Source organism: Plasmodium vinckei, assembly GCF_900681995.1.
Source record: "Plasmodium vinckei vinckei genome assembly, chromosome: PVVCY_11".
Taxonomy (NCBI): domain Eukaryota; phylum Apicomplexa; class Aconoidasida; order Haemosporida; family Plasmodiidae; genus Plasmodium; species Plasmodium vinckei.
Genome location: NC_051303.1, coordinates 953653 through 980447, shown reverse-complemented (window position 1 = coordinate 980447; position 26795 = coordinate 953653). Strand labels below are relative to the sequence as shown.

Sequence of the window (26795 nt, the reverse complement as noted above, 5' to 3'; positions counted from 1 at the left end):
AAATATTATTTAGTAAATTTTGTATTTAATTTTATGAATATTATGAATAGTCATTGTTTGTTTTATATATTCTTTATTTTATTCGGCAATTTGTATTTGGCCACCCTGTCTTTTTTTATGATTTGTTGATTTTGTGATATTTGTTTAAATTTATTTTAAATTTGTCGTTTTATACAATAAATAGCAAAGATGAATGATTTACATTCCGTATATGCAAATATGAGCGAAAAAGACAAAAAGATTATTTCAGAAAAATTAATAAATATACTTGATAATTTTCACGATACAAATAAATGCCATGTTTCTGAATTTGTTGTTGTAAGTAGAACGCGTTTTTTAAAGTCAATTAGCAATAATGGCGAATTTCTGCTGTTGCAATCGTCTTCCCGATTAATAAGCAATTATGAAAGCATTTTAAGGTTATTATATAAATCAAAAGTGTATTTAGAATGTGTTAAGTGTTTACAGTCTAGAATTGATAATTTAGACAAAAATAAAAAACAAGAAGATGAAATTTTAACATTTATTAATTATTTAGAAGCAAAAAAAAAAAAATATTATTATTATATATGTGGAACATTAATAAAATATATTATTACATCACTCAAAAAAAATGACAATGTTTTAGGAAATGATTGTAATAATACAGATTTAAAAAAAAATGAAAAAAACAACATTGATGTGTATGATAAAACTGGTATTAATATAGATGATAAACCTAATGATTCAAACATACGTGAAACCAATAAATTAAATAATAATGACGAAAAAAGTATTATTGAGCCTTTTAATGAATTAGAAGAATATGGAAATTATTTATGTAATGTATTAAATCAAATGGATAGTAAATCATGGAAAGATAAAAAGTATGAAGAATATTTAAAGATGATAAGTTTAAATGATGAAATTATAATTGAGGAACATGATAAAAATGACACATCAGAAATTTCTAGCTTTGCAAATATTGCAAAGGCTCCAAATAATATGATATTGCTACCAAAATATTTAGAAAATGTAAGAAATTCTATATATAATCATCAAAATAAATCAATATTGGAAGTTAAATTTATGGTAGAAAATGCTATGAGTAATAATTCAAAATCCCCTTTATTTAAAACAGGTAAAATCACAAGTGAAATGATTCCTTCTCCTGATTATGAAAAATATGGTTTTAGTACAAAATATGATTCTTTAAATAAATCAGATAATACTTCATTAGTACAAGACATGATATTCAAATTTTTTAACCTTAGTAAAAATAAAAAAAATGATTTTATATCATCAAATGAATATTATATTAACATTTTTGATGTTTTTAATATAATTTTTAAAGGAATAAATTCTATGAAAATTGAAAATGAAGAAATTCATATATTTCTTAAGCAATTATTGATTAACACAAAGCTAAATTATTCTTATATTCTTAATAAAAAATTAGAAGATAAACAATCCTTAAATATTGAAAAACAAAATAATATTATTTCCACATTAAATATATATAAAAATTCAAATATTTGCAAAGAAGTATTAAAATATGCGATTGGAAATAATGACATAGCATTAACATTAACAGTTGTAGACACATTTTTAACAATAGCTATATATGAAAATTCTCTCAAAGAAATAGTTAATTTTCTTAATACAATTGCGGAATGCATAATTATCCCTTATTTAAGATCTGAAATTTTATCATTTTACAAAAAAAATTATAGTGAAAGTGTACCATCAGGGGGCAAAATAGATAATTTAATTGACTACAACAAGACAATACCGAACAAAAATAAAATTAATAGTGATAAAAATAATAGAATTAGCGCTAATATAATCAATGAAAATAATAATAGTGAGCATTTAGTAAATTATACAAATTTTCAGAAATTTATATGCAAAATCCCGCTGCATGAATATGAATCCTTGAAATTGTTAGAATTATTTTCATTGCAGTATCCAATGTTTTTGAAAATTAATAACACCTCGAAAAGACATTTAAAAGATATACCTAAACCTTGTGGATATTCTACAAATATACTTCCATCACATGGATCATATATATTTCAAGTCGTTGTTTCATTTGAAATTGATAATTCTATAAAAGTATTAGATGAGCAAGGATCTAAGTGTAAAATTTTGTTTCAATTAAATGAAGACGACGATATTAGCAATAATACAAATGACGGCAATAATCAATGCAATAAATATAATATATTGGAGATTAATTTTATTAAAAACTATATGTATACAAAATTAATAAAGCCCACAAAATCCATCAATGAACAAGAATATTTTCCCCAAGAATTAGATGAAAATAGTTGTGGCAATAATAATAGTTCATTAAAAGTCCAAAATAATAATAATGAAATTTGCAAAAAATATAAAAATAAAGATACAACTAAGCAAGTGAATGCATATGATGTAACAAATATGAATGCAATTATATTTGATATATTAGTTGATCAAGGATGCTACAATAATGATAACAATAGCATTTCCGATTTCCAGAATAATCACGGTAAAATAGTTATTTATTCAAACGGAAAGCATTTATTAACAACAAATATTAAAAAAAATTCTTCTTCTTCTTTTGATAATAAAATATTCACGAGTAATAGTATCAGCTTAAAAGTGTATGCTTCTCACACATGTAATATTGAATTTCCAAATGAATATTCATGGTCTGCAGCATTTGTTGATGAATTAGTAAACAGAAAATTGCTTCCAGATGTAAATAATGATTTTCTATTTAAAAACTCAATTAATATAATAGAGCTCTATAATAAAGTCTCTATTGCATTAAATCGCTATATATACCACTTTTGTAATTGGGCTGATGATGATTATAAAAAAATAATAGAAAAGGAAACAACATATAAATTATATAATAGTATAGACATTTTAACTTTTGAATCATTAATTAAATACACCGAAAACAATAATAAAATTCTCAAAAAATTATATAAGTTATCATGCATGTGTGTATCGGAAAAAATTAATAGTAATAATGAAAATAAACATATTACAGACAATGCAAATTGCATAAATGGCTACAATGGACCAGTAAAGAAATATCGAGAATATTTATATGAGTGGAATAAAATATCGGATTCCCATATATGTGCATTAAGTATTCTGAAATTATATTTAAAGAATAACATAGACACATATAATATTAGGATAGAAAACAATGAACAATTTTATTCATTATCAGAACGATTAATATTAGCATTTTTAAAAATAATTAAATTAGAAACACCATTTGTAAATATAAAAGAATTTTTTGTAAATGAATATTATGAAATGGAAGAATTAGACTTAAATGGTGTTTTATGGTTATTGCGAAGGAATGTATTCCAAATACTTTTAGAGGCGGACAAAATAATTATAAGTAATATATTTATGAGAATAAACATTGATATTATTTTGAAGCTACTAAAGTTTTTTTCAGAAAATAATATATTAGATTCACATATGATTTTGAAGTTATTGAAATCTTTAGAACATAAAGGGATTTTAGAAATTATGATGAAACGAATGCTAAGTGCACCATACAGTAACCATTACGACAGTTCCATTGATGATAGTTACCATAGTAATTATAATGATAAATATCATTATAATACCCACAACTATAACACAAGTGAAAATAATTATGATGCCAGATATCAAAATATAAGTTCCCCCACTTTTTCATCATCATCATGCAGCAGTTCTAGTTTTTATAATATAAACGGAAACTATTTGAATGAATTTAATACGCCCCTTAAAAAGGAAGAAAAAACAAAGAAACGAAAATATTATGAAGAAAATAAGCATGAAATAGAAAGATATGGAAAAAGAAAAAGAAATTCTCGATTTAGAATAATAGACAATACATATTTTGGCGTTTTTGTTGAAGAATTAATTTTATTAATAAATAATCAAACAAGTGATGCAATAAATATACCGGTTGTGCAGCACAATGATGAAAATGATTTTTTAATTGAAAACAAGACATGTGAATTTATACATAAATTATGTTTTTTTTATGAAAGTGAACCACAAAAAGAAATATTATCAAATTATAAATATTTTGATTTCTGTATAAAAATAATTAATGAAATAAAACAAAAAAATACCAATGTAAGTAATGCAAGTGAAGTTGCATCTATTTTCTTCCGAGGTATTGTATTAATGCTAACGACACATATATTGACAATAGTAACAGAATATGAATCAGAAAAAGCCTTTTTATATCAACCAGTTATTCCATTTTATAACTTACATAATAAAATGTCAAAAAATAAATTTCTAAATAAAGAAAATAATAATATTAGTATGCAATTATCCAATCCAGAATATGTAGTAAACAATATAAACCAAACAGATTTTATGGAAAACAATTTTGAGAATTCTCCAATTTTAAAAAATCAATATTTATATAATTCAGGTGGCTTTTTCGAAGATAATCTTAGTTATAATAGTAAACATTCTAGTTATATATGTTCGGATTTGTCTTTCCTTAACAATGATAATTCGAATATTTTAAAATATGAAAAATGTAGAGAAGAAAAAAATATGTGGATGCCTTTAATTTCTACTGAATCCCCAGGATTGATTGATAATGCCTTATCAAATTCAGACGACTCTGGTACACATGGATTGTGTGTAAATAAAAATAATCCATCACTTTTTATTGCCAATAGTATAGAAAATATATGTAATAGTAATAGAAATGATAAAAGTGATAAAAAGAAAGGAAAAAAACATAATACCAAAAAAGACAAGCATACAATATTTCCAGAATACAGTTATAACTCTGATGAATCTGATGAATTTTATATTAGAAAAAAGTTACAAGATTTTTATGATAAAAATGGTGATTCGATAGCCTTTAAAACACAAATGAATGATGTTATTCATCGTTTAGCTAAAAAGAAAAATTATGATAAGAATAGCAAAAAATTGAAAAAAATTAAAAAAAAAATAATAAAGTATGTAACTGATTCAAATAAATTAAGTTTTATCTTCTCTCTTTTGGAAGAAATATTGAAAATCATGCTATCAGTTGGTTTACGAGTTTTGTCTAGTATTTCATATCATTATTTATATGAAAAAAATGGCATGCACAAATTTATACACATATTTGGATCAAAAATGATTAGAAATGGATTAAATGAAAAAATGAATTTTCTTCAATTATGTGAAAATATGATTAAACCTAAAAGATTAACGCTATTACAATCATGTAATTTCATTATAAGCGGAATTATTCCATGCTTAGGATATGTTACAAATTTGTTCGCTGAAAAAAAAATTAACAAATACTCATATATAAAAGAATTAAAAAATCATTTGTCTTTAAAAATGGCTTTAAATATTTGGCCAATGTTTTTAAAAATAACATTACAAGGATTGTTAACATCAAGACACTTATCTTTTGAAATGTCAGTGCATAAAGATAATTTACATCCCATCGCAGAATGTTGTATAAGTATTACAAGTTTAGCTACTCACTTCTTAACATTCTTCACTATTATGTCAGATAACCTAAGCAAATATGAAATATACGTGAACATGCGAAAAAATTTAAAAGATTCATCTAATTCATATCCAATACCATTGATTTTAATTGATGCAGCAAAATATATTCGCATATCGTCAAAAAAAAATAAATATTTTGATTTTGAAAAAGCTATAAGAACTATATTACTACAACTTACAGATTGTTCTGTATGTGATTATGAAAATTATGTTTTTAATCACTATGTAATTCCTCAAAGTATATCAAGATTTTTATCAATAACAAAAAATACATGTGAAGATAATTACACAGATAGTTACTCACCTAATAATATAATAATAAATGAATCGAATCACTATGATAACTTTAATAAGACAAGCCTGTCTGTAGGAAAGGAATGTATTAACGCATATAAACCATCATATGATAATGAAAATAATATATCTCAAAATTTAAAATCAGATAGTTATAAAATTAAAACAGAAAAAATACAATTTTCTGCACAGGATGAGAAGTGTAATCCTGTAAATAAACGAAGCATAGAATTTTTACATAAATTATTGAAAAACGATAATGATGCTATTAAAGATTTAGGAAAATTTTATAATGTATTTCATAAAAATTTTGAAAGAGTGCAAATAGCATTTGTTGCTGTATTTTTGTATCTTATTGGTTATAATCATATAGAAAACAATGAAGATTCAAAAAATACACAAAATGAATTAATTAATGAGGGTAATGAATATAATTCATCTTTAAAAGAAACATTAGAAATAAAGAAAATAACAATAGCTTGCAATTTAGCTAGACAGGGTGTCATTGATTTAATAGCAAAAAGTCAGACACAAAATAATAAAAAAAATGAAGAAAATAAATCATTGAACAAATCAAAAAATGGTAATAAAAGTTATAATAGTATGGAATCTATTGAATTTGATAATAAATCATATGATGGTATCAAAAATATAAAAAATGATTATGTAAATCGCGTAGATAACAACGAACATAACAATTGTAATAATAGTAATATATCTAATGAACTTCATCTAGATAAAGATGCAACATCATATAATGAAAAACAGTCTTTTAATTCAGAAAATATCTATAAATATGGATTAGATTATACACAAATTTCACTAGATAACGCAGACGAAAAAAGTAGTAATAAAACTAATGAATCAGTAACAATTGATTTAATTAAAATAAAAAGAGAAAAACAAATAAATAAAATTATAAAGAAATGTGAATGGATAATGAACACATATCCATATGGATTATGCCCAGTAATAGTAATTGATAACTATTCTCATGAATGGGATGAACATTTTGTATTTATGAGAAGAAATTCTTATGATATACCTGTTACTATAAGAAAATTATATTCCGATCGTAGCGATTATCAATTAGTACAAGAAGCTGCAACTGTACCAGCATTTACTAGTTCATTAAAAACAAATATGTCATCTTTGTGTTATATTGACAATTTATTTAGAAATCAAAATCGAATGTATGATAAAATAGAATGTATGCAATTTAGCACAGAAACAATTTTTGGTAAAAATACTACAAGGAACATGTGCCACTTGAAAAGATTATTAAGAACATATAAAAGAAATAATATTTTAAAAGAATCCAATAATATTTACTTAAAATATAATAGAGATAGTATAGATAATAGTATGATTGATCATATTATTAAGGCGCAAAAATATTCTAATAGTTTTCAAATTTGTGATAGCACTAACTATTACACGAATTATTATATTCCAGAAAAACATAACCCTAGCTATATGAACATTTTAAGAAATGATAGTATTAATTATGAAAATAACAATAACATCAACGATGGAGAACTTTGCTTAAATAATCAAAATAATAAGAATTATATTTATCAGCAAGAGTGTAATAATATTCTTGTCGATGAATTAAATTACAACGCTACGAATAATAAATCAAATCGTTGTATATATTCCCAAAAACTTTTAGATGAAAATGATTTCATGACCCAAGATATTAATAATAATATCAACAACTTGGATAAAAACACATATTATACTACAAAAAATAGTAGTAGTTTTTTGGAATATGATTGCAACTCGTCTTTTTTTAATTTACATGGTATATTTAATAAAAATAATATAATCACTAAATCGAAATCAAGCAATTTTATCAGTAATAATGAAAAAATACCTTTATATCTTGATGATATGAAAAGTGATCAATATTTGAAAAATATAAAAAATTATCCATCTTTTGATTATATTAAAAATAGATATAATTCTATGAATTCTGAAAATATGACCATAGACAATATAGTAGATCATACATTTGACTACAATTATACTACCCAATTAAAAGAAATATTAAACTTTTTAATTAATGATATTGAACTTGAAACGGTTTTAAATATCATAAGAATAGAGCAACTGACCCATTTATGTAGATATTTAATTAGTCGAAGTTTAAAATCAATGTTATGTGCAGGAATATTTGGAGGAATAAAAAATCCAATAGTAAATATGAAAAAAAATAAAAAAGATCAAAATGAGCAATCACAAAAAGATTGTTATAATTATAATTCTGATTATATTCAGAAAAAAAAGAAAAAAATTAATTATAATGAAAAAAATATAGATGACTTTAATAATCAATCCATATCAAATGAATACGATCAGACACAATCAAATAACGCGCAAGAAAATAATAAAACAGATAATTACATTATATTAAAAAAAAAAAAGAGATCACCATCATTGTGTGAAGGTAATAAATTAAGTTTATATACAGATAAAAGGAAATATAAAAAGCTTGGTGCATTGAATTATAAATATGATAATAATAAGATAAAAAGAGACATATTTAAGTTATTAAAACAAAAATCGGAAAAAAGTACACAATGGCCTGTTATTCTAGATTTGCTTGTTCCTTCTCTAAGTAGAGGAACATATAATGAATGCAATAGGACAATTTCAAACGTTGAACCATCTTTATTTTCTGTACAAAATTATGGATGGATGCTTTTGAAATTATTGCATATTATAATTATAAAATTTAGAAATATAACCCCATTGAAAAATGTAATAAACGTAATGAACGAAAACAACAGAACTACAAACGGATCATATTCATATATGAAGGATAAAATTTCACATAACTATTGGTTTACTCAGCCAATGGAATACGCTCTTTCCTTTACATTAACGGATATAACAAAAAGTATATGCATTTGGTATTTAAGATATAATAGAAAAATGATAATGAATTCGGCAAATTTTTCGCAAATTATAAAAAATTCTATGAACACGTTATGGATAGAAAGTGTTTTACGATTAATAGCTTTACAGATATGTTTGAAAGTAAAACCATTGAATGATAGTAGATATGTTGTACCATTCTTATATCATATGTTAACAATATGTCAGCCACTATTGCGTGAAGTGCATGTAAATTTTGAACAATATAAAAAGACAATTAATTCTGTAAATAAAAAACAACCATTTATGAATCATAATAGTTCTAAATTTAAATTAATATGCTCACATTGTTGCAAACCTGTTAAAAATATGTCAGGAATCGTTAATTTCAAATCAACTCCAATGAAAGATAACATTAAAAATAATAATATAAATGAAAAAATAGATAGAAAAATGGACGAACAAAATAATGAAGAAAAGAAAAATGGACATGATGTCAAAGGATACATACATTCTGAAAGAATAGTTAAAAAACCAAAGCAAATAAAACAAAGAATACCAATAGTACGAAATTACAACTCTTTAGAACATGAAAATGCAATCTTATTAGATAATGTAATTACAGGAGTTATTATTTATCATGAGTATGTTGATAATAATGAGCATATAGATAAAGCTTTAATATTAGAAAATTTAAAGGGTTTCGAAATAACAAAAGAATATTTCCACAAAAATCAATACTTGGCTTTGTGTGTACAACAATACAAAAATTCTTCTCGATATACCTTGCCATTAAAAAATCTAAATAAATCTATAAAACATATAAAACAAAATTTATTTCAAAATGTGAACAATAAAATAAATTCATGCTTTTGGTCCATAAGTGGTGATCCTGTATATAATATATATGGAAATTCTAGAACAATATCCGATGTGCAACTAGAAATATATGATAATATGAATCACGATACTAATTTAAAATCATTTTTTATGAAAAACAATTTTGAATTAGAATTTTCAATTAACACAGATACTAACGATGTAGTAAACATTTGGGTGAAAAAAAAATCAATTATTATAAATGAGACAATCGAATGTGTGGATCCCTCGGAGTTAGAATATATAAGTCCATATTGTAAAAAGGACGAATTAATTGATGAAGACAAGCCATTAAAAAGAAAGAAACCACGAAAAAGCCAACACAACGATGAAGATATGGTAATAAATACATCAAGTAGTTGCAATAATAATATTAATAAATATGGTTATGAAAACTATAATTATTATAATAATGATGATAATAAAAATTATGAAAATACAAATGAAGAACATATTTGTGAATGTATAAAATCTTCAATGGGCATAGAACATGCTTCTAATGATAATAATAACGATGATTCATGCAAAAATAGTGAAAGTGATTATTTTGATGATTATGAAAACTTAAATTATATAAAACTAAAAACTATAAGTTGGAATTTGATTAAAACAATTTTGTGGGGAATAATTGTTTCTGGAGAAAATACAGAAAATGATAAATCGTATAATAATATATCTAATGAGAGTAGTACAAAAAGTGTGAAAGGAAAACATTGTAATATCATCTATGATATGTATGATGAATATAAAAATAATTATAATGATTTTAAATCTAATTTCAATACAGCTCAAAGAAAAAATCTTATAGAATCAGTTTTAAAAATGATAATGTCTGTTTTAATAAAATTATGCAACATTGTAAAATTATATAAAGATTTAACAAAAAATAAAAAGGGTTCATTTTACATTATTATTAATAATACGAAAATAAGCAAACACCAAGTAAATGATTGTGAAAAAATGATTAGTGATTTTATGCATTCTTTAATCAGTTGCATTCAAAATTCATCAACTGGTGCAATGATATTACTAAGGTGCTTTTTACTAGGTCAAGATAATCCTACATATTGCTTTAAAAAATTATCAAACCTTAAAATAAATTGTAACTTTTATAAACTAATTACTGAGTGTATAAAGAAGGCTCCTGATGATGCTGATGATATTACGGTTTTTTTTAACAAATATTTTGATCAATATATATTAAATAATTATAATGATGTAATGGAAAATGAATATATAAGCAATACACAAAAGGATAATAATAAAATTAGTAAAATATCATTAAAAGACAACATTATTAATGCTAATTATAATAATAACAATATGTTTTTAAATGGAAATTATGATAATTTTATAAAAGACAAAGGAAAAAACATTAAAATATCAAATATTTTGCATAAAAATTATGATACTAATAATATAAAAAATAATAATTATAAACAAGGAAAAATACAAGGTTTGTTTTTACTCAGATGCTTACCCCCCATAAAATTGTTTCCAAAGCAATTGATTCATCAGGAAGCAAGAAAATTATTTCCTAAAGGAAAAAATACTTTTGATGAAAACACCAAAAATTCAACATCTAAAAAAGATGATACCAATAATTCTTCAAATAATAGTACTAATGATAATAGTAAAGATGAAAGTATGGATAATTTTATTAGCTCTAGAGATAACTTTGAATCTATATATCATCAAATGGATATGAATGAATCAAGTAATGAATGTGATTCACAATACCGAAGTACACAAAATATATTAGGCTTAATACCTAGGATATCATATAGAAATCATCCATTTCACGATTTGCCCCAATCTGAATTTTTTATGTCAGCTAGATCATCCGATGACTTTGAAACACAAATGGAAGGAAGAACATTACGAGTTTTACGTGGTTTAAACCTAGGAGGTGTCGTTTTATGTTTAGCACCACTTACATTTCCAGCATTAAATGTTGGCCCTAATGAAGTTAATGATATAATTAATTTTCGTATTCAAACAAGAGGTCGTTTTGGTGTTACGGTGGCACCTGCTGAATGCGTACTTTCTAACGTTTCTGAAGTTTTTGATAGAAATGATGTGGTTGGATTTCGTACAAGCACATGCCAGCCATTTAGCCATGATGTATTTGCAGCAAATGTCCAATATGAATTAGGTGATCTTTTAAGTGTGAAATTTAACGTAGAAGATCAACAAAATCAAAAGTGTTTAAGAACCGAACTTATGGTTTCAGGAGTTAGTATCGGATCTGTTTTAGAAGTTTTATTTGAATCTGATTCACAAATTGAATTTGAAAGACGAATGAATTTAATTTTTATTTTCCAAGACCCTATGACTATTTTGTATGAAGGTCCAACATTTACTATGGACTATGTCGACCCAACTACAATAGATTCAAAAAATTATAGAAATAATAATAAAAATTTAGATGAAGAATATTTAAATGAATATTATTCCTTGACTGGATGCAAAAAGAAAAATTTTGAAAAAAAATTAAATAAAATGTCTTTGAAGAAAAAAGAATTCTATGAATCCGTAAAATTATACCAGTCAATTCTTGGATCAGATAATGAAATTTTAAAAGGATTAAAACAAGAATTAATAACAAGGATGAGTAACACACTAACTAAAATATCTTATAGTTTGGAAAAAAATTCATCTAATCTGTATTCGGAAAATGAAATTACAAATGATTTATTTGTAGTTCAAAAATCGAAGAAAATAAAATTATTTAATTCTATTCGATCAATAGAAAAAAATAAAAATAATAACAATAGTCTAGAAAACAATCATAAAAATGAAGAAATTTCACATATAGACAAGGATAATTATGATGGTAGCAATTATAGTAGCAGTACAAATAACAATAGCTCAGATCATGGCAGTAATATTGAGAGTTTTATTAAAATAAATAGAACTGAAATTGAAAAAAATAAATCATCCGAAGACTACTTATTATTCGAATGTGATATCCCAGATAAGAGAAGCCATCATACCAATGAAGAAAATAATATGAATTTATTATATTCAAATGGATATATAAAACGTAAAATTAATATAAATAAAATAGTTAGAGAAATATTATCTATTATTTGCATTTTTGGGTTAACTATAGAAAACAAGGAAAAAGCACCAAGTGAAAATGATAAAAAAAAAGAAAAGAAAAAACTCAACTTTTATGATGAACTTCCTTGGTTAAGTAGTTTATCGGAATTAAAGCATTCTGTAGCTTATTCTTTAGATATGAAATGTATTGAACTTTTTTTTTGTAAATTGGTAGATATTATATGCAGTGAATTCTTTGTAAATTCTATTTTTAATTTTATTACTAGCAAATATAAAGCAAAAAATAAATGTAATTATGAAGATAATAATGGAGTCGATAAAAACAATATTAATAGTATAAAAGGAGAATCAAAAAAAAAGAAAAAAAGTATATATCCATTAAGAAAATCAAGATCAAAAAATGATATAATAGACACAGAAAATAATTTATATAATATGAGTAGCAGTGAAAAAAATGAAAATTCTGTCAACACGAACAGTCCAAATAATAGCGGTTCTATGAATAATAATGGTACACAAGATGAAAATATGAAAATGGATTCCATTTTTATAGATGAATCCGGCTCATCAGAATCTTATAGAAATAATTTTGAAAATACAAAAAGTAAGGAAATTAGTGATGATACAAATGATAATGGCAATAATAATAAATGTGAAGACGAATTGAATTATAAAAAATTAAATATATTCAATGATAATAAAAATAATTTCTTTGAGTATACTATATGTTTAATAGCAACAAAATCAGTTATGTGTTGTTGTATTTTATTAAGAACGCTACTTGAAATGAATTCAGATGGAATTTATGAACCTGATAAAAATGTTTATGGGTCATTTAAAAAGTTATTAAATTTTATTAAAGTATTTAATTTTATAGATATTGGAATAAGTGATATATTAATTAAACATTTTGCAAAAAATAATTCAATTAATATTGAAAGGATTTTTGGAAAAAATAAAAAAGATAATTTCCAAAATAGTTTTAATAATGCTGTCCCATCCACATCTTTTGTCCACAACTTCTTTGTAAATGAGTCAAATTCCAAAAATTCAAAACACAAAATAAATAATTCATATAATGAAGACACACCATCACATATATATCATTCTAATAATTCAAATTATTTTAAATTAATAAAAAATGATGGAATAAATAAATTTGGTGATAAAAAAGAAAATATTAATATGATAGAAATATTGAAACATTGTGGAATACCATTTGAGTTTTTACAACATTTTAATCTATATCCTCCAGAAATCAAAAGCCAACAAGTAATAACGCAAAATGATTCAATTGATTTATGGACATATATATTAAATATTTTAGTTTGCTTTAATTCTCAAAATACTTATTCATTAAGCTTTCCACATAATAATATTAATTTAACTTCTAATTCATTAAAAGATACACTTTTTGACTTTGAGTATTCTAATAAATATCTTTCAAAAAAAATTGCTAGTGCATCCGCTAATTTTTATGCTGGTTATGTTTTAAAAAAATATTTAATAGACCTTTGTTGTGTAATGACACTATTATTCCCTAAATTGTTTATGGATGAGTTAAAAACAAGTTTAAAAAATATCAATTATGGCAAGAAAGTTAAGGAAGGAATAAATGGAATTTATGACCATAATGATAATAATACTCTTGAAAGATGTAAGCAACGACCCATAATAAAAAAAGGTGAAATAATTGAAAGACGTAGTAAGCGTAATAAAAAGAAAGTTATAAAAATAATAAATAACAGCAAAGCAAATAAGCATGCCAAACATACTATAAAAGACGAAGATGATTCTAATATATCATATAAAGATAGCACGTCATTAAATAATACAGAAGAAGCAAGTTTAGACTTCGTTAACGATAAAACAATTATTGAAGGAAATTATTATGGTATAGAAGAAACAAAGGAAGATAATGTTTTATGGAATAATAATGATGGTATAAAAAATCAAAATATTAAGGGAAATTTCAATATTAAATCATACTTACATAAAAAGAATAAAAATAAACTAAATAATAAAATAAATAATATTGGCCAATTATTTAATTTAGGATTAAAACATAAAGACGAAATTTTAAATATTTTTAGTATTATTTATCTATTCCGTATGTGTGTTTATTATCTTAGTAGGAATAAAGATTTTAGAAAAGAAGATTATTGGCAAAAGTTTCAGGGACAATTAAGAAATGCAAAAATAAAAGAAAATGTGTATAAATTAATTAATGAAAAGAGTTATAAATATTCGATTTTATATGGATGGCAAAGAATATTTTATAAATCTGTTGTTACATGGAAAGATAAAAAGTTAGTAAATCAGCTGCTATTAATAATTCAATGTGAATTATTATACCATTTAATAGGTTCTATTGTCCAATGTATTTCACAAAAGAGAGTTAAAGTAGAAAATTTCCATGCAATTTCGCCTTCCGTACATGTAGCACATTGGTTATTAGATACATTTATTAGACATCCATTATGTCCATCACAAATACGTTCAAGTTGTGTTACACCTATTTCAGTTGCATCATTATTTGGATTAATTGTTAATGGAAGCCGCCTTCCTATAATTCTTGGTATAGATGTATGCAGATTGGTTTATTGGTCTTGTGTTACTTATATAATGCAAAATAGAACAACTCAAAAAAATTATAAACAATTGTTGAATATAGACATGCTAACTCAATTTAATTTACCCACTGAAAACTTCGATAATATTATTAATGACACTATATATAACGAACATGATACCTATCATGTAATAAACAAAACAACACAAACAAGCCGAGAATCCCAAATCACATATAATAATATAAAAAATAAATATCAAAGAATAAAATGTAATTATAATGAATTTTTAAATTATCTATTTAATTGTGTAAATATTTTTGGATCTTCGGTTTTTAATCAAATTATTAAATTAAATGAAGAAAACGGTTATAAAATCAATAATAGTAGTAAAAATAAATACGATGAGACAAATAATAATAGTAATAGTGGTAATGCTCGAAATAACAATGATAATGTCAACAATATTATAGATAACTTAAATAACAACATTAATGATATATTGAATTGCATACAAAACTCATCTAATAATCGAATATTAAATAATAATTTTAGTGGAATTAATAGTGCAAGCAATGAAACAATATACAATTTAAATGCTACTAATAGAGCAAGTCCAAATATTTCTTCGAACAATATTAATAATAATGGTTTACAAGAAAATACAGAAGCAGCTAACGATGGTCACAATGCCAATAATGAATCACCACAAAATACATTATATATAAATTCAGCTACTAATAATGGAATGAATGGAAAAAAATTATCACACAATGTATATAACTTCGATTTATTTAATAATAAAGAAAAAGGAACACATGATCCTTTAAAAGTTAATGCTTCATTACTTATCCATTATTTTGCTTGTGCTGCATATTATATTAAAAAAATTGATGTATTTAATAAAATGAAATTTAGCAACGAGCCGATATATAATAATTTTAAGCAATATTGTTTATATTTGTATGTCGTTGACCATGTATCTAAAATTTATTATAAAAATGTAAGGAGCTTTAATACGAGTGAATGCACAAAAGGCTATGTTAATAAAAGTATTAACGACGATCCAACAACATGTATGCATGGAAATACAGAAAACCAAACTGAACCACAAACAGATGAAAAAAACATATTTCCTCAAGGACAAAATGATGAAATAATTAACAATTTGACATTAAATAATTCAATAAACATTAATGATAATAAATTAAAAAATAAATCAACATATATAGACAATAAAAATATTGTTCCTTTCGGCAATAATAAATTAATGGATATGAAATATATGAATACCATTTTTGCAGACAATTATGAGGGAAATTATCCAGAAATGTTTGCTCAAGATGTATTACAGTTAAAAAAAACCGTTTCAGCTAATATTATAATAGATATTAATAAAAAAGTTCATCACATATCTTCTCCTAATTCAGAAGTCATTAAATTAAAAATAAACGATATGTTTCCAGTACCAATAGAAAATAATAAGAAAGCTGAAAATGATAATACTAATTTTAGTGAAAATAGTAGTAATATATATAATTCGGATATGGAGAAAATTATCAAATCAAATAAAAACTATAAAGACAAAATCAATAGCAGTTCATTAAAGAAAACAACTATGAATAGACCTAATGTAGTGTTTAGTGCAGACAACGATTTTAATTATATTTTACATGAGATAAAATATAATAAAATACAAACTTTTAAATATATTGCTTCAAATTCGATCGATACAAATTTAAAAATTAATAATATGAATAATTTTAAGTTAGGCTCTCATATTGAAATAACTAACATCCACAAATTGGCAGACCCATTAATATTAATAGGGGATTCCTATCTATACTCTGGAACGACACATTCATCTTCCTTTACTATATCTATTTCATTAAATAATAATACAAGTTATGTATTTGATAATATTCAAAAATTAATGAATGTAAAAATAGGTATTCTAAGCATAAAGAGAAAATACGACAATATGAATGATATATCAGTGTCAGAATGTGACAATACAATTGATAGTGATAAAAAAGAATATAGTAACCACAAAGTCACAATAAATAATGAAGATAACAAAGCAAATGCCCCAGAAAAACGTCATAGATTAAGTAATATTTCTCTCGCTAATTATAAGAACATTTGCCCTAAATCTATTAAAATCGATGGAATATTCAGATACTCCTCTTATTTTCCAAAAAGCATCGAAAAGAAAGTATTTACTAATAAATCAAGAAAGAGCGATATTAATAATAATATTGTTAATACTGATGCTAATAATGATGAATCTTCTCCTAAAAATGACATTGCTTATTTTTGTGAGGTTAATAGGAAGCATAATGAAAAATGTAATGACACTAATAAAACCTTCGAAGATGGAAACGAAATTGATAAATATAATGATATTAGCATAAAAGATGAATATATAAATATTAATAGCAATAGTAATATTAATAGTGTTGAAAACGATAATGATAACAATAAAGTAGATGATAATGATAATAAAAAGAAAATCGACACAGATATATTCCCTGGTAATCTAAATGAAAAAAATACACAAAATATTAATTTAGTCAAATGTGAGAATAACTATATAACTTATGATATTTTCAATGATAAAGTTTATTCGAAAGGATTTATTGCTGATGATGTTCTAGAGAAATTAAAATCATCTATAGTAAATAAAACAACTAAAATAACTATTACCGTCAAAATAATTGGTAAACAAATAGTGTGGATTGCAAATGATATATGTTTAATGAAACATGAATTTAATATTGATTTTATGAACTTCGTACCTCTTATTATAGTAGAACCTTTAACAGAAAATAAAATGACAGATGAACTAAACAATAACTCGGGCATGTCTAATTTATCTTTGCATCTTAAATTTATAGATACAAATGAAAAAGTTTTTTCTTCATCATTATCAAATTTTTATCTTAAATTTGAAGATACTCATAAAATTAAATACAAAAATAACTGCTTTGATAAAAATAATATATGGGAACATATTAAAAATTTATGGAATCCTAAATGTTTTATTTTTCCTGATAATAGAGGTACAACAGAAAATGCGACTATAGGAGAAACCGTTAAACAACAAAATATATTTCCATTAATAATACCAAAATTAAATAATGAAATTATAGTAAAATTATGTAATACAAAACAAAAGCACCAGATTATTTCTTGGAGAAATTATAATACAAATTCATTTTTTTTAACCCCAAACATCAAAATTCAAAGCGGATTGATAAGCAGTTCTTATTATATATATGGAAGAAATTTTCACGGAAAAAAATCGAAAATTTTATCCCTAGATAATCTCAAAAATGTTAGAAATGTACCAATTATGAATTATTACGGGTTTGATAAGTCAAGTAGACATAAAGAACCGAATATAAAGAATTTGGAATCATTAAATAATGGTGAATTTAAAAATCCAAAAACGTATTTAAGTATTCAAAATATATCTAATATGCAAAAACCATATACTAAAATATCAAACACAAATACAAATATTAATGTAATCAAAGAAAATTTCAACAAAAAAGTGAAAGGCGATTTAAATCTGACTAGTCATTTAGATAAGATATATAAAAATGAATTTATTGAAATAAATAAAAGAGGAAAACACGATAATTCATATATTTCTTTATCACATGATAATAAAAATATTGAAAAATATAGAAAACATATAAATAGTAATTTAGCTTCAAAAACAAGCATATATGAATTAGATGAGATTAACAAAAAGCAATATACATCATATTATAATGAATCTATACAAGAATGTGTTGGAAGGAATGTAATTCATAGTAATTGTATAAATGATTATTTTACTAGAGGTAGTAATGACAATAATTTACATATAAGATATAAACTTAATAGTTTACCTAAATTAAAAAAAGACTTATACAATATAAAATATAGTTCAATACAAGAAATTAATAATGTAATTCAAAGTGATAATAATATAGAAAAATCATACGAGCCTATTCACGAAGATAAGCTTGACAATTGCAATAATCTTTGTATGTATTATGTAGGATGCAAAGAATTTAAATCATGCATAGATGCTTATGACTCTGTATTTCCTGCAAAACATTTTATTTTTAATTGTACTGTCAAAATTAATGAACATGATACTATTAATAATTCAGATGACATTAATAATTCTGTTGGTATAGTATGGGGAATTTATCGTTGGTTGTGGAAAAGTAATGGTACTTTTATTTGTCCATTGAATCTTCCTTTACCTACTTCTGAGCTTCCGTCTGACAAAATAGAAGAATGTGAATTGCAAGTACCAGGATTTAAAAATAATGACAATTTGTGTATTGAATTCGAACCATTATATCAAAGCTTATTTTTCTACAAAAATGGATTCTATGAATTTGGTTTCAAATTTGATACATTTTATAACTATAGAAATATGAATAAATCACTATTTTGTGACAAATTTAAGGAAATAAAAACGAAAGAATTTCAAAATGCGGAAAAAAAGGCACACATTTCCAGTAATACTAACAATGTAAATTGTGTTGATTTAGGATCAATTAAAAATGAGCTAAATAAACGTAAAAATGAACCCAATGATATGAATTACGAACAAAAAGACAATGAAAAGATTCTAACAGAAAAGGACGATAAATATGATAATTATGAAAGTTCGAATGCCTTAATAAATGAATCATTAAATTTGACATCTAGACCACGACGAAATATCACATATACAAATAACTCTTTAGAAAAAAAATCTAATAAAAAAATTAGTGGAATAACACACTATAGCATAAAAACAAAAGATAGAAAAGTATATCAAGATGTGCATAGTAAAAAAAACGATACTATTATCTATAATAGCGATAACAACACGTGTGAAGATAATGAAGAAGAATATCGTAAAAATCAAATGCTAACAAGAATTAAAAATCATGTTAATATGATTAAATTATATAATTCATTATTATTAAATGATTGCGATAATGTTACTTCTATTTTGGAAAATAATTCTGAACTATTAATGAAATCTGATGAAAATAAACCAGAAATATCATTTGATCATTATGAAATGAACCAAGAAGGCTTTTCATGTGAGCTTATATCATCAATGAAGAATATTATATATGAAAAGCATTTAACACCGCTAATATTAGCATGCAGAATAGGTTGTGAAAGTTGTGTTAAAAAATTAATAAAACTTGGTAAAGTTAATCCTAATTCTTCTTGTTATAAACTGGATAAAGAAACACCTTTAATGGTAGCAGCGCAATGTGGACATATCAGAATCGTATCTATGCTTGTGTGTGTATATGGTGTACAAATTAATAAACGAGATTCTAAAGGAAATACTGCTTTGCATAAAGTTATATTAGATTCATGTAATAGTGAAGAAAAAGGTGATATTATAAAAATGGTTCAAACTTTATTAAAATTAGGCGCTGATCCTACTATCATGAATAAAAAAGGAATGTCTGTTGAAAATTTAGCAGAAAAAGGAATAATTAAAAACAAAAAATTAGAAAATATTTTAAAAATTTGGATTAAATTATCATCAAAAAATACCAAAAAAGGAAAAAATTTTTATATTAATGAAGAGTTTATTCCTGGTCTCCTTTCAAATTGTTCAGTAGCTGTTGGGTTTAATGCAAATCAAAAAAGTTCTTACAAAAGTTTCTCAGTAAAAATCAATTCTTTTGTCATAGGTGGAGAAGAATTGATAACTGAAAAGGTTTTGAATCATTCTAAGAATAGCCAAATAAGTTGGAGCGATGCTAATGGATATGAATATAATTTTTATGATGAAAATAGACAAACTTTAAAAACGAAGAGTAAGCCTCATTACACTGATGATTCTTTACAAAATAACCATATAATAAATTTATTCAATATTGGTAAAAATAAAAAAGAAGAAAAAGAAAATAACAGTAAAGTTTCAGAAGACATAAACTCATATCAATCATATTATTTACTTGATAAGAAAGGAAATAAAGAAAATGAATTAAAAACAATGAAAAAGAAAACCAAAGGAGTATCTATAAAAAATAAAATTAAAAAAATTACTAATAAAGAATGTGAAATTAATACATTATATAATAAATATGATAAAAATTGCATCGGAAATGATAACATTATAGAATTTGCAGAAGCTAATAATGATGCAATAATTTTACAAAAGGACTATTTAATAGGAATGGACAATCATGCAAATAAAAATAATTATGAAGACATAAATAACAACCACATCAATGCTATATTTAATCATATTGTTATCCACCCTTGTATTGATGACGAATTTGTAAATGATACTGAGTTTTATGATAAACAACAAAATGATAAAAAAGAAAAAAATAATATTTTACATCTGAATGATATAAATAAAATGAATCATAATAAATTAAATTTTGATCATGTTGAGAACAATAATTGTGAATATAACCTTGTATTTTCGAAATTTAAAACAGAGTCCTATAACTATCAATACTTGCATGAAAGTCTTTTAGAATTTATAAACAAATCTGGTATATTTTCAGATATTCTAAAAAATACCGGTTATTTAGATGCAAAAAAAATAAGTAGTATTCCTAAATTAGAAGAATTAAATAGTATATTAACCAAGGTTAAAAATGAAGATGATTTAATTATAGGATTTGAAAAATTTTTAGAATTATTTGATGCACTTTGTATGGATAAAAAATTAAAATATTTATTAAATATGGATATAAAAAAGAATATAGAAAAATATAGTTCCTTATTAGATTTAGGTTATATGCTATTAAAAATAGATATATATTGCACCATATTTAACAGCTTCAAACATAAATGGTCTAATGATGTGCATGAGCAATGGAAGAAAAACTTATTAAAAAAAATGGGTATTTTAAATGAATTCCATGATATAAAATGGATAACAGATTCATATACATTTTTTAAATATGAGAGTGATGTATTAGAATCAGCAACAATTATTAATAAAGCATTGCAAAGCAACGACCACTTTTTATTTTACAATAATTTAATAAACACAATTAATGATAAAAATATGTTATTAAATATGGCTTTACATGATTCATGCTTATTTAATGAAATTTTTAAAAGTAGAGATGTAAATAATGAAAATAGAGGGCTATTTTTATCTGATTTATATTCAAAAAAATCATTCTTAAGGGATTACATTTTCCAAGAGAATAGTAACAATAATGATGTAAATGAGCAAGACAAATATTCAAATTATTTACGGGGATATACTATAAATAAAAAAGACAAATCAAAGAAAGAACTTTATTTTGTTCCTAATATTCCTGACGAACAGTTCGATGAAAATAAAAACAAAGCAAAATCACGAACAAATAATATAAATGATAAACATACTCATATAACAGATTCTGCACAATGTATACCATTGTTTAGAATTTTTAGCGAAATGCATAATAGTAATAGCGATTTGAATAGTGTAACAAATAATATGCATTATATTACTAATGAAAATGAAATTGATAATTATGGATTAGACAATATAGATGATTCAATAAGTGAACGAATCAATGAAAAAGAAAAGAATAGTGAAAACGAAAATATGAATTTTGCTTCATGCAACCATTCTTCTGATCACCACGAAAGAATAAGCTATAACCAGATTGAAACTAATATAGAATCATATAATATAGACAACGATGCAAAATGCAATAACACCAAAAAGGATATTTTGAAAAGTAATGACGATATTAAACAACGAGATAACAAAATGGCTAAGCAAAGCTCTATACGATCAATTAATTTAGATATATTAGGTGAAAGTAATAGTAACACTAGAAAGGACCTTGATAATAATAACATAAACAATATTGGTAGCAATAGAAGAGCAAATAATAGAAAAAAAAGTCAATTGAACATTAAAAAGCAAGAAAGAGAAACACATATCAAGTTTGAAAACAATTTTACAGAAGATATGTCTAGTTATAATAATTTGTCCTTTGATACATTAAAAAAAAATACTAACTGTGGAAAAGAAAGTAAAAATAAAAATTATATTAATGAAAAAGAAAAAAGGGGCAGCTCGAGTATATTAGGAAATATAAATGAATCAGGTAAAAATTATGATAAAGAAAATAACAAACTGAATGATGTAAATAAAAAGAACAAAAAATATAAGAAAGATAAATATGTTTCAGTAAGTGATACAAATGATTCATGTAATTATATATATGAAGACAATTTAAATAAAAAAAATATGCATGAAAATGATATCTATTATGAAGGGGATTATATAGAATATGATAAAAAAGAAGAAAGAGACTTTAAATTATTATGTGAAATAGAGTTAATATCTAAGCCAAATGAAAATGAATTAATCAGAGAAGAATGTAATAAAATATGGCCATATACATTAGATATATATATTTTGCATATATATGATTTAATAAGTAGCTATATGGATTCCCCCGAAAAATTAAGTCTTTTTGTTTATCATGCATTTGATATAGAAAAAATAAAGAAGAAATTACCAAGTAAAACATCACAATTATGGAAAAGAATAAATATATCTTTAGACGAATTTATTGAAGAAATTAAAAAAGTTCACAATTTTACAATGAGGGTAATATATCAAAATAACTATAAAAAATATGGTGCTTTCCCTCCAAACTTTAAGAAGTATTTTACTCTTTCTGAAGAATGTTTAAAAAATATTGCAAAAAATAAAATGGTTATGACAGTAGATTATTATAAAAATCATGTATATGAGCAAAATAAAAATACATTTTTAAAAATTATACAAGATCGTATATCATTGTTAAATGTGTTTAATAATTATTTTGAAAATTGTTTACCAATTTCAGCAGTTTTGTTTAATAAGCCTGTTGTACATTTAGAAGAGCATGGATTACGTACCTTGGAATGCCCGTTATGCTTTTTTAGTAGCAACGATAGATATTTGCCATGGAACGAAACAAATTTAAAAAAATATAATGGAATATACAATTTTAGTAGTTATTTACTTAATCTTAACAAATGTGACAATATTAAAGATGCCACCAAAAATATCTCACAGAAAATTAATGACGACTATCAGTTTTCATTTACAAATGATAGTGATAATAATTATTTTGACAATAATGATAAAATTATTGATGAAAAAACTACTACAAATAACAATTTAAGCTGTATAAAGCATTGTAAAAATGGATATTATTCTAATAAGATGGTTTTAGGAATGGGTTCTTCTGATTTGCCTATTCAATTGTCTTCATATTTATTTGTTAAGAAACTACTTAAGCATGATACTGTTTCAAAATTATGGAAAGAATGTATTAAAAATATTACTTCAGCAAGTCCAGAAAAATCTAATTTAACATTAAAAATAGATAGAGGTATGGCAGCAACTGCTAAAAACATTACCCATTCGATGTGGTATCAAAGTACATTTTCATTATTAAATATGGATACACATAAACTTAGAAGAAAACCAAGAGATAGACCTTTTATGGTAGTATTTATTGGAGAAGGTGCAACTGATTTCGGTGGTCCATTTCATGAATATCTTTCATCTATATCAAGAGAAGTTATGGGAAAATTATCGGATTCTCCAGATAAAAGTTTACCAATGTTTCAATTATGTATACCATGCCCGAATTATACACAAGCAATTGGAGAACGTCAAGACACTGTAATTATAAATCCCAAAACTAGTCCTTATTCGATTCAAGAGGCAGATTATGTTGGAGAAATAGATATAATTGATAAGTTAGAAAATTATAGATGGCAAATATTGCAAGCATATAATTCTATTAAAAGTATTAAAAAGAAGTTGCACAAACCACAATTTATGAAATCTCAAACGTATAAAAACAAAGATGAGAACAAATTATATGAAGAAAATTTAAAAGAGAATGCAAATCAAGATTATGAATTGTACGCAATGCAAGCTGATGAAAACGGAAATGATCATAATGGGGAACCCAATAATAACATAAATGAGTGTAGCGGAGAACATGTATACTTAAAGAATAACAGTTTAATTTCTAAAGAAAGTTCATTTGATAACGAATATGCTAATATCAATGAAAATCCTAATGAAAATGGAAAGCATCTTATGACAAATGGGCAATGTGTTTACACAGAATGCAGTAATGACGATATGCATAATGCAAAAAAAGGTTCACCAAAAAAGAAAAAAGGAAATAAAAATAATAAATCATGCTCTAAAAATAAGAACTATAGCTATTTATTGAATAGTAAAAAATCGGTAACTTTTGAAAAACTGGAAAATGAAAATCAAACAGATAGTTCTTCAAATAATAAATGTGATAGATATTCGTCATTTGAATCTAATTTCCCCACCGACTCTGTATTTGAAATTATTAATAATACATCATTAAAAACAATAAGAAATTTTATTAACAAAATTTTAAAAAAAAATGATAAGGATAATGACAAATCAACATTATATAATAAAACAGACCAAAATGACGAATTTAAAAACATACAAAATAAAGGAGATAATTCTACTACTACTAATAATGGACAAAATAGTGAGAATATAGGATATGATGAAAAAACTATTAAAGCCATGGAATTAGCTATGTATGAATCTTTAGGTAGAATTATGGGAATGTGTATTTGTATTGCATCTCCATTAAATATATGCTTTAACCCTATAATATGGAAAAAGGTATCTGGAATTCCATTAGAATTACAAGATTTATGTGATTATGATCTGGTTGCAGTAGAAATGCTAAAGACATTAAAAATGCTAAACTCTGAAAAAAAAGATGTGTGGAATACTGAACTGACATACTCTTTAGGAGATATGACATTTATGACTGAAGATTCAGGTGGCAATTCAATTGAACTTATAAAAAATGGAATGAATGTACCGATAAACTTTGATAATCTAGATTTATTCATTAAATTAATGACAAAATGTAAAATGAATGAGTCATCAAAAGGAATTACATATTTATTAAAAGGTTTTAGTTCAGTAATACCTTTAGGAAGATTAAGATTATTATATGATTTTACTGATATCGAGCATATGGTTTGTGGCGAAAGAGAAATTAATTTAGGTGTTTTAAAAGCACATACTTGGTTTAATGATTTAAAAATGAAAGATAAACTTTTTGCAGTTTTAGAAAAATTTACTAATGAGCAATTACAATCATTTCTTAGATTTGTTTCGGGTCGTTCAAGATTGCCTACAACAAAAAATGATTGGCATATGATCATAGATGTAGAGAATACCAATAATAATACTAATGACGTCGACCAAAGACTGCCTACAGCTGTTACATGTGGATTCCGATTGCTATTACCACCATATTCTTCTATAGAAATTTTGAAGGAAAGGCTTTTATATGCAATCAAAAATTGTACAGCTATTGATTTAGATGCATATGTTGTTCATGATCAAATGCAATTGATGTATGAAGATTAATTTGTTTTAATTATTTTAGTAATAAGAATGCTCTTATTTTATTACCACACATATTTTTTATAATAAATTATATTGTCTTGATAAGCATTTTAATTGATTTATTTTTTTTGTAATTATTATCTATTGCCAATATTATTGTTTTTGTCGTTTTA

The 26795-nt window shown here is 24.0% G+C and overlaps 1 protein-coding gene across 1 annotated transcript; it reads left to right on the top strand.

Annotated features, from left to right (window-relative positions):
* Positions 1-189: 189 nt before the first annotated feature.
* Positions 190-26643, top strand: PVVCY_1102800 (HECT-domain (ubiquitin-transferase), putative; the record flags this gene model as incomplete). Its single annotated transcript, XM_008626098.1, has 1 exon — positions 190-26643. One exon carries the CDS (start codon positions 190-192, stop codon positions 26641-26643), a length of 26454 nt encoding a protein of 8817 aa, XP_008624320.1.
* Positions 26644-26795: the final 152 nt, after the last annotated feature.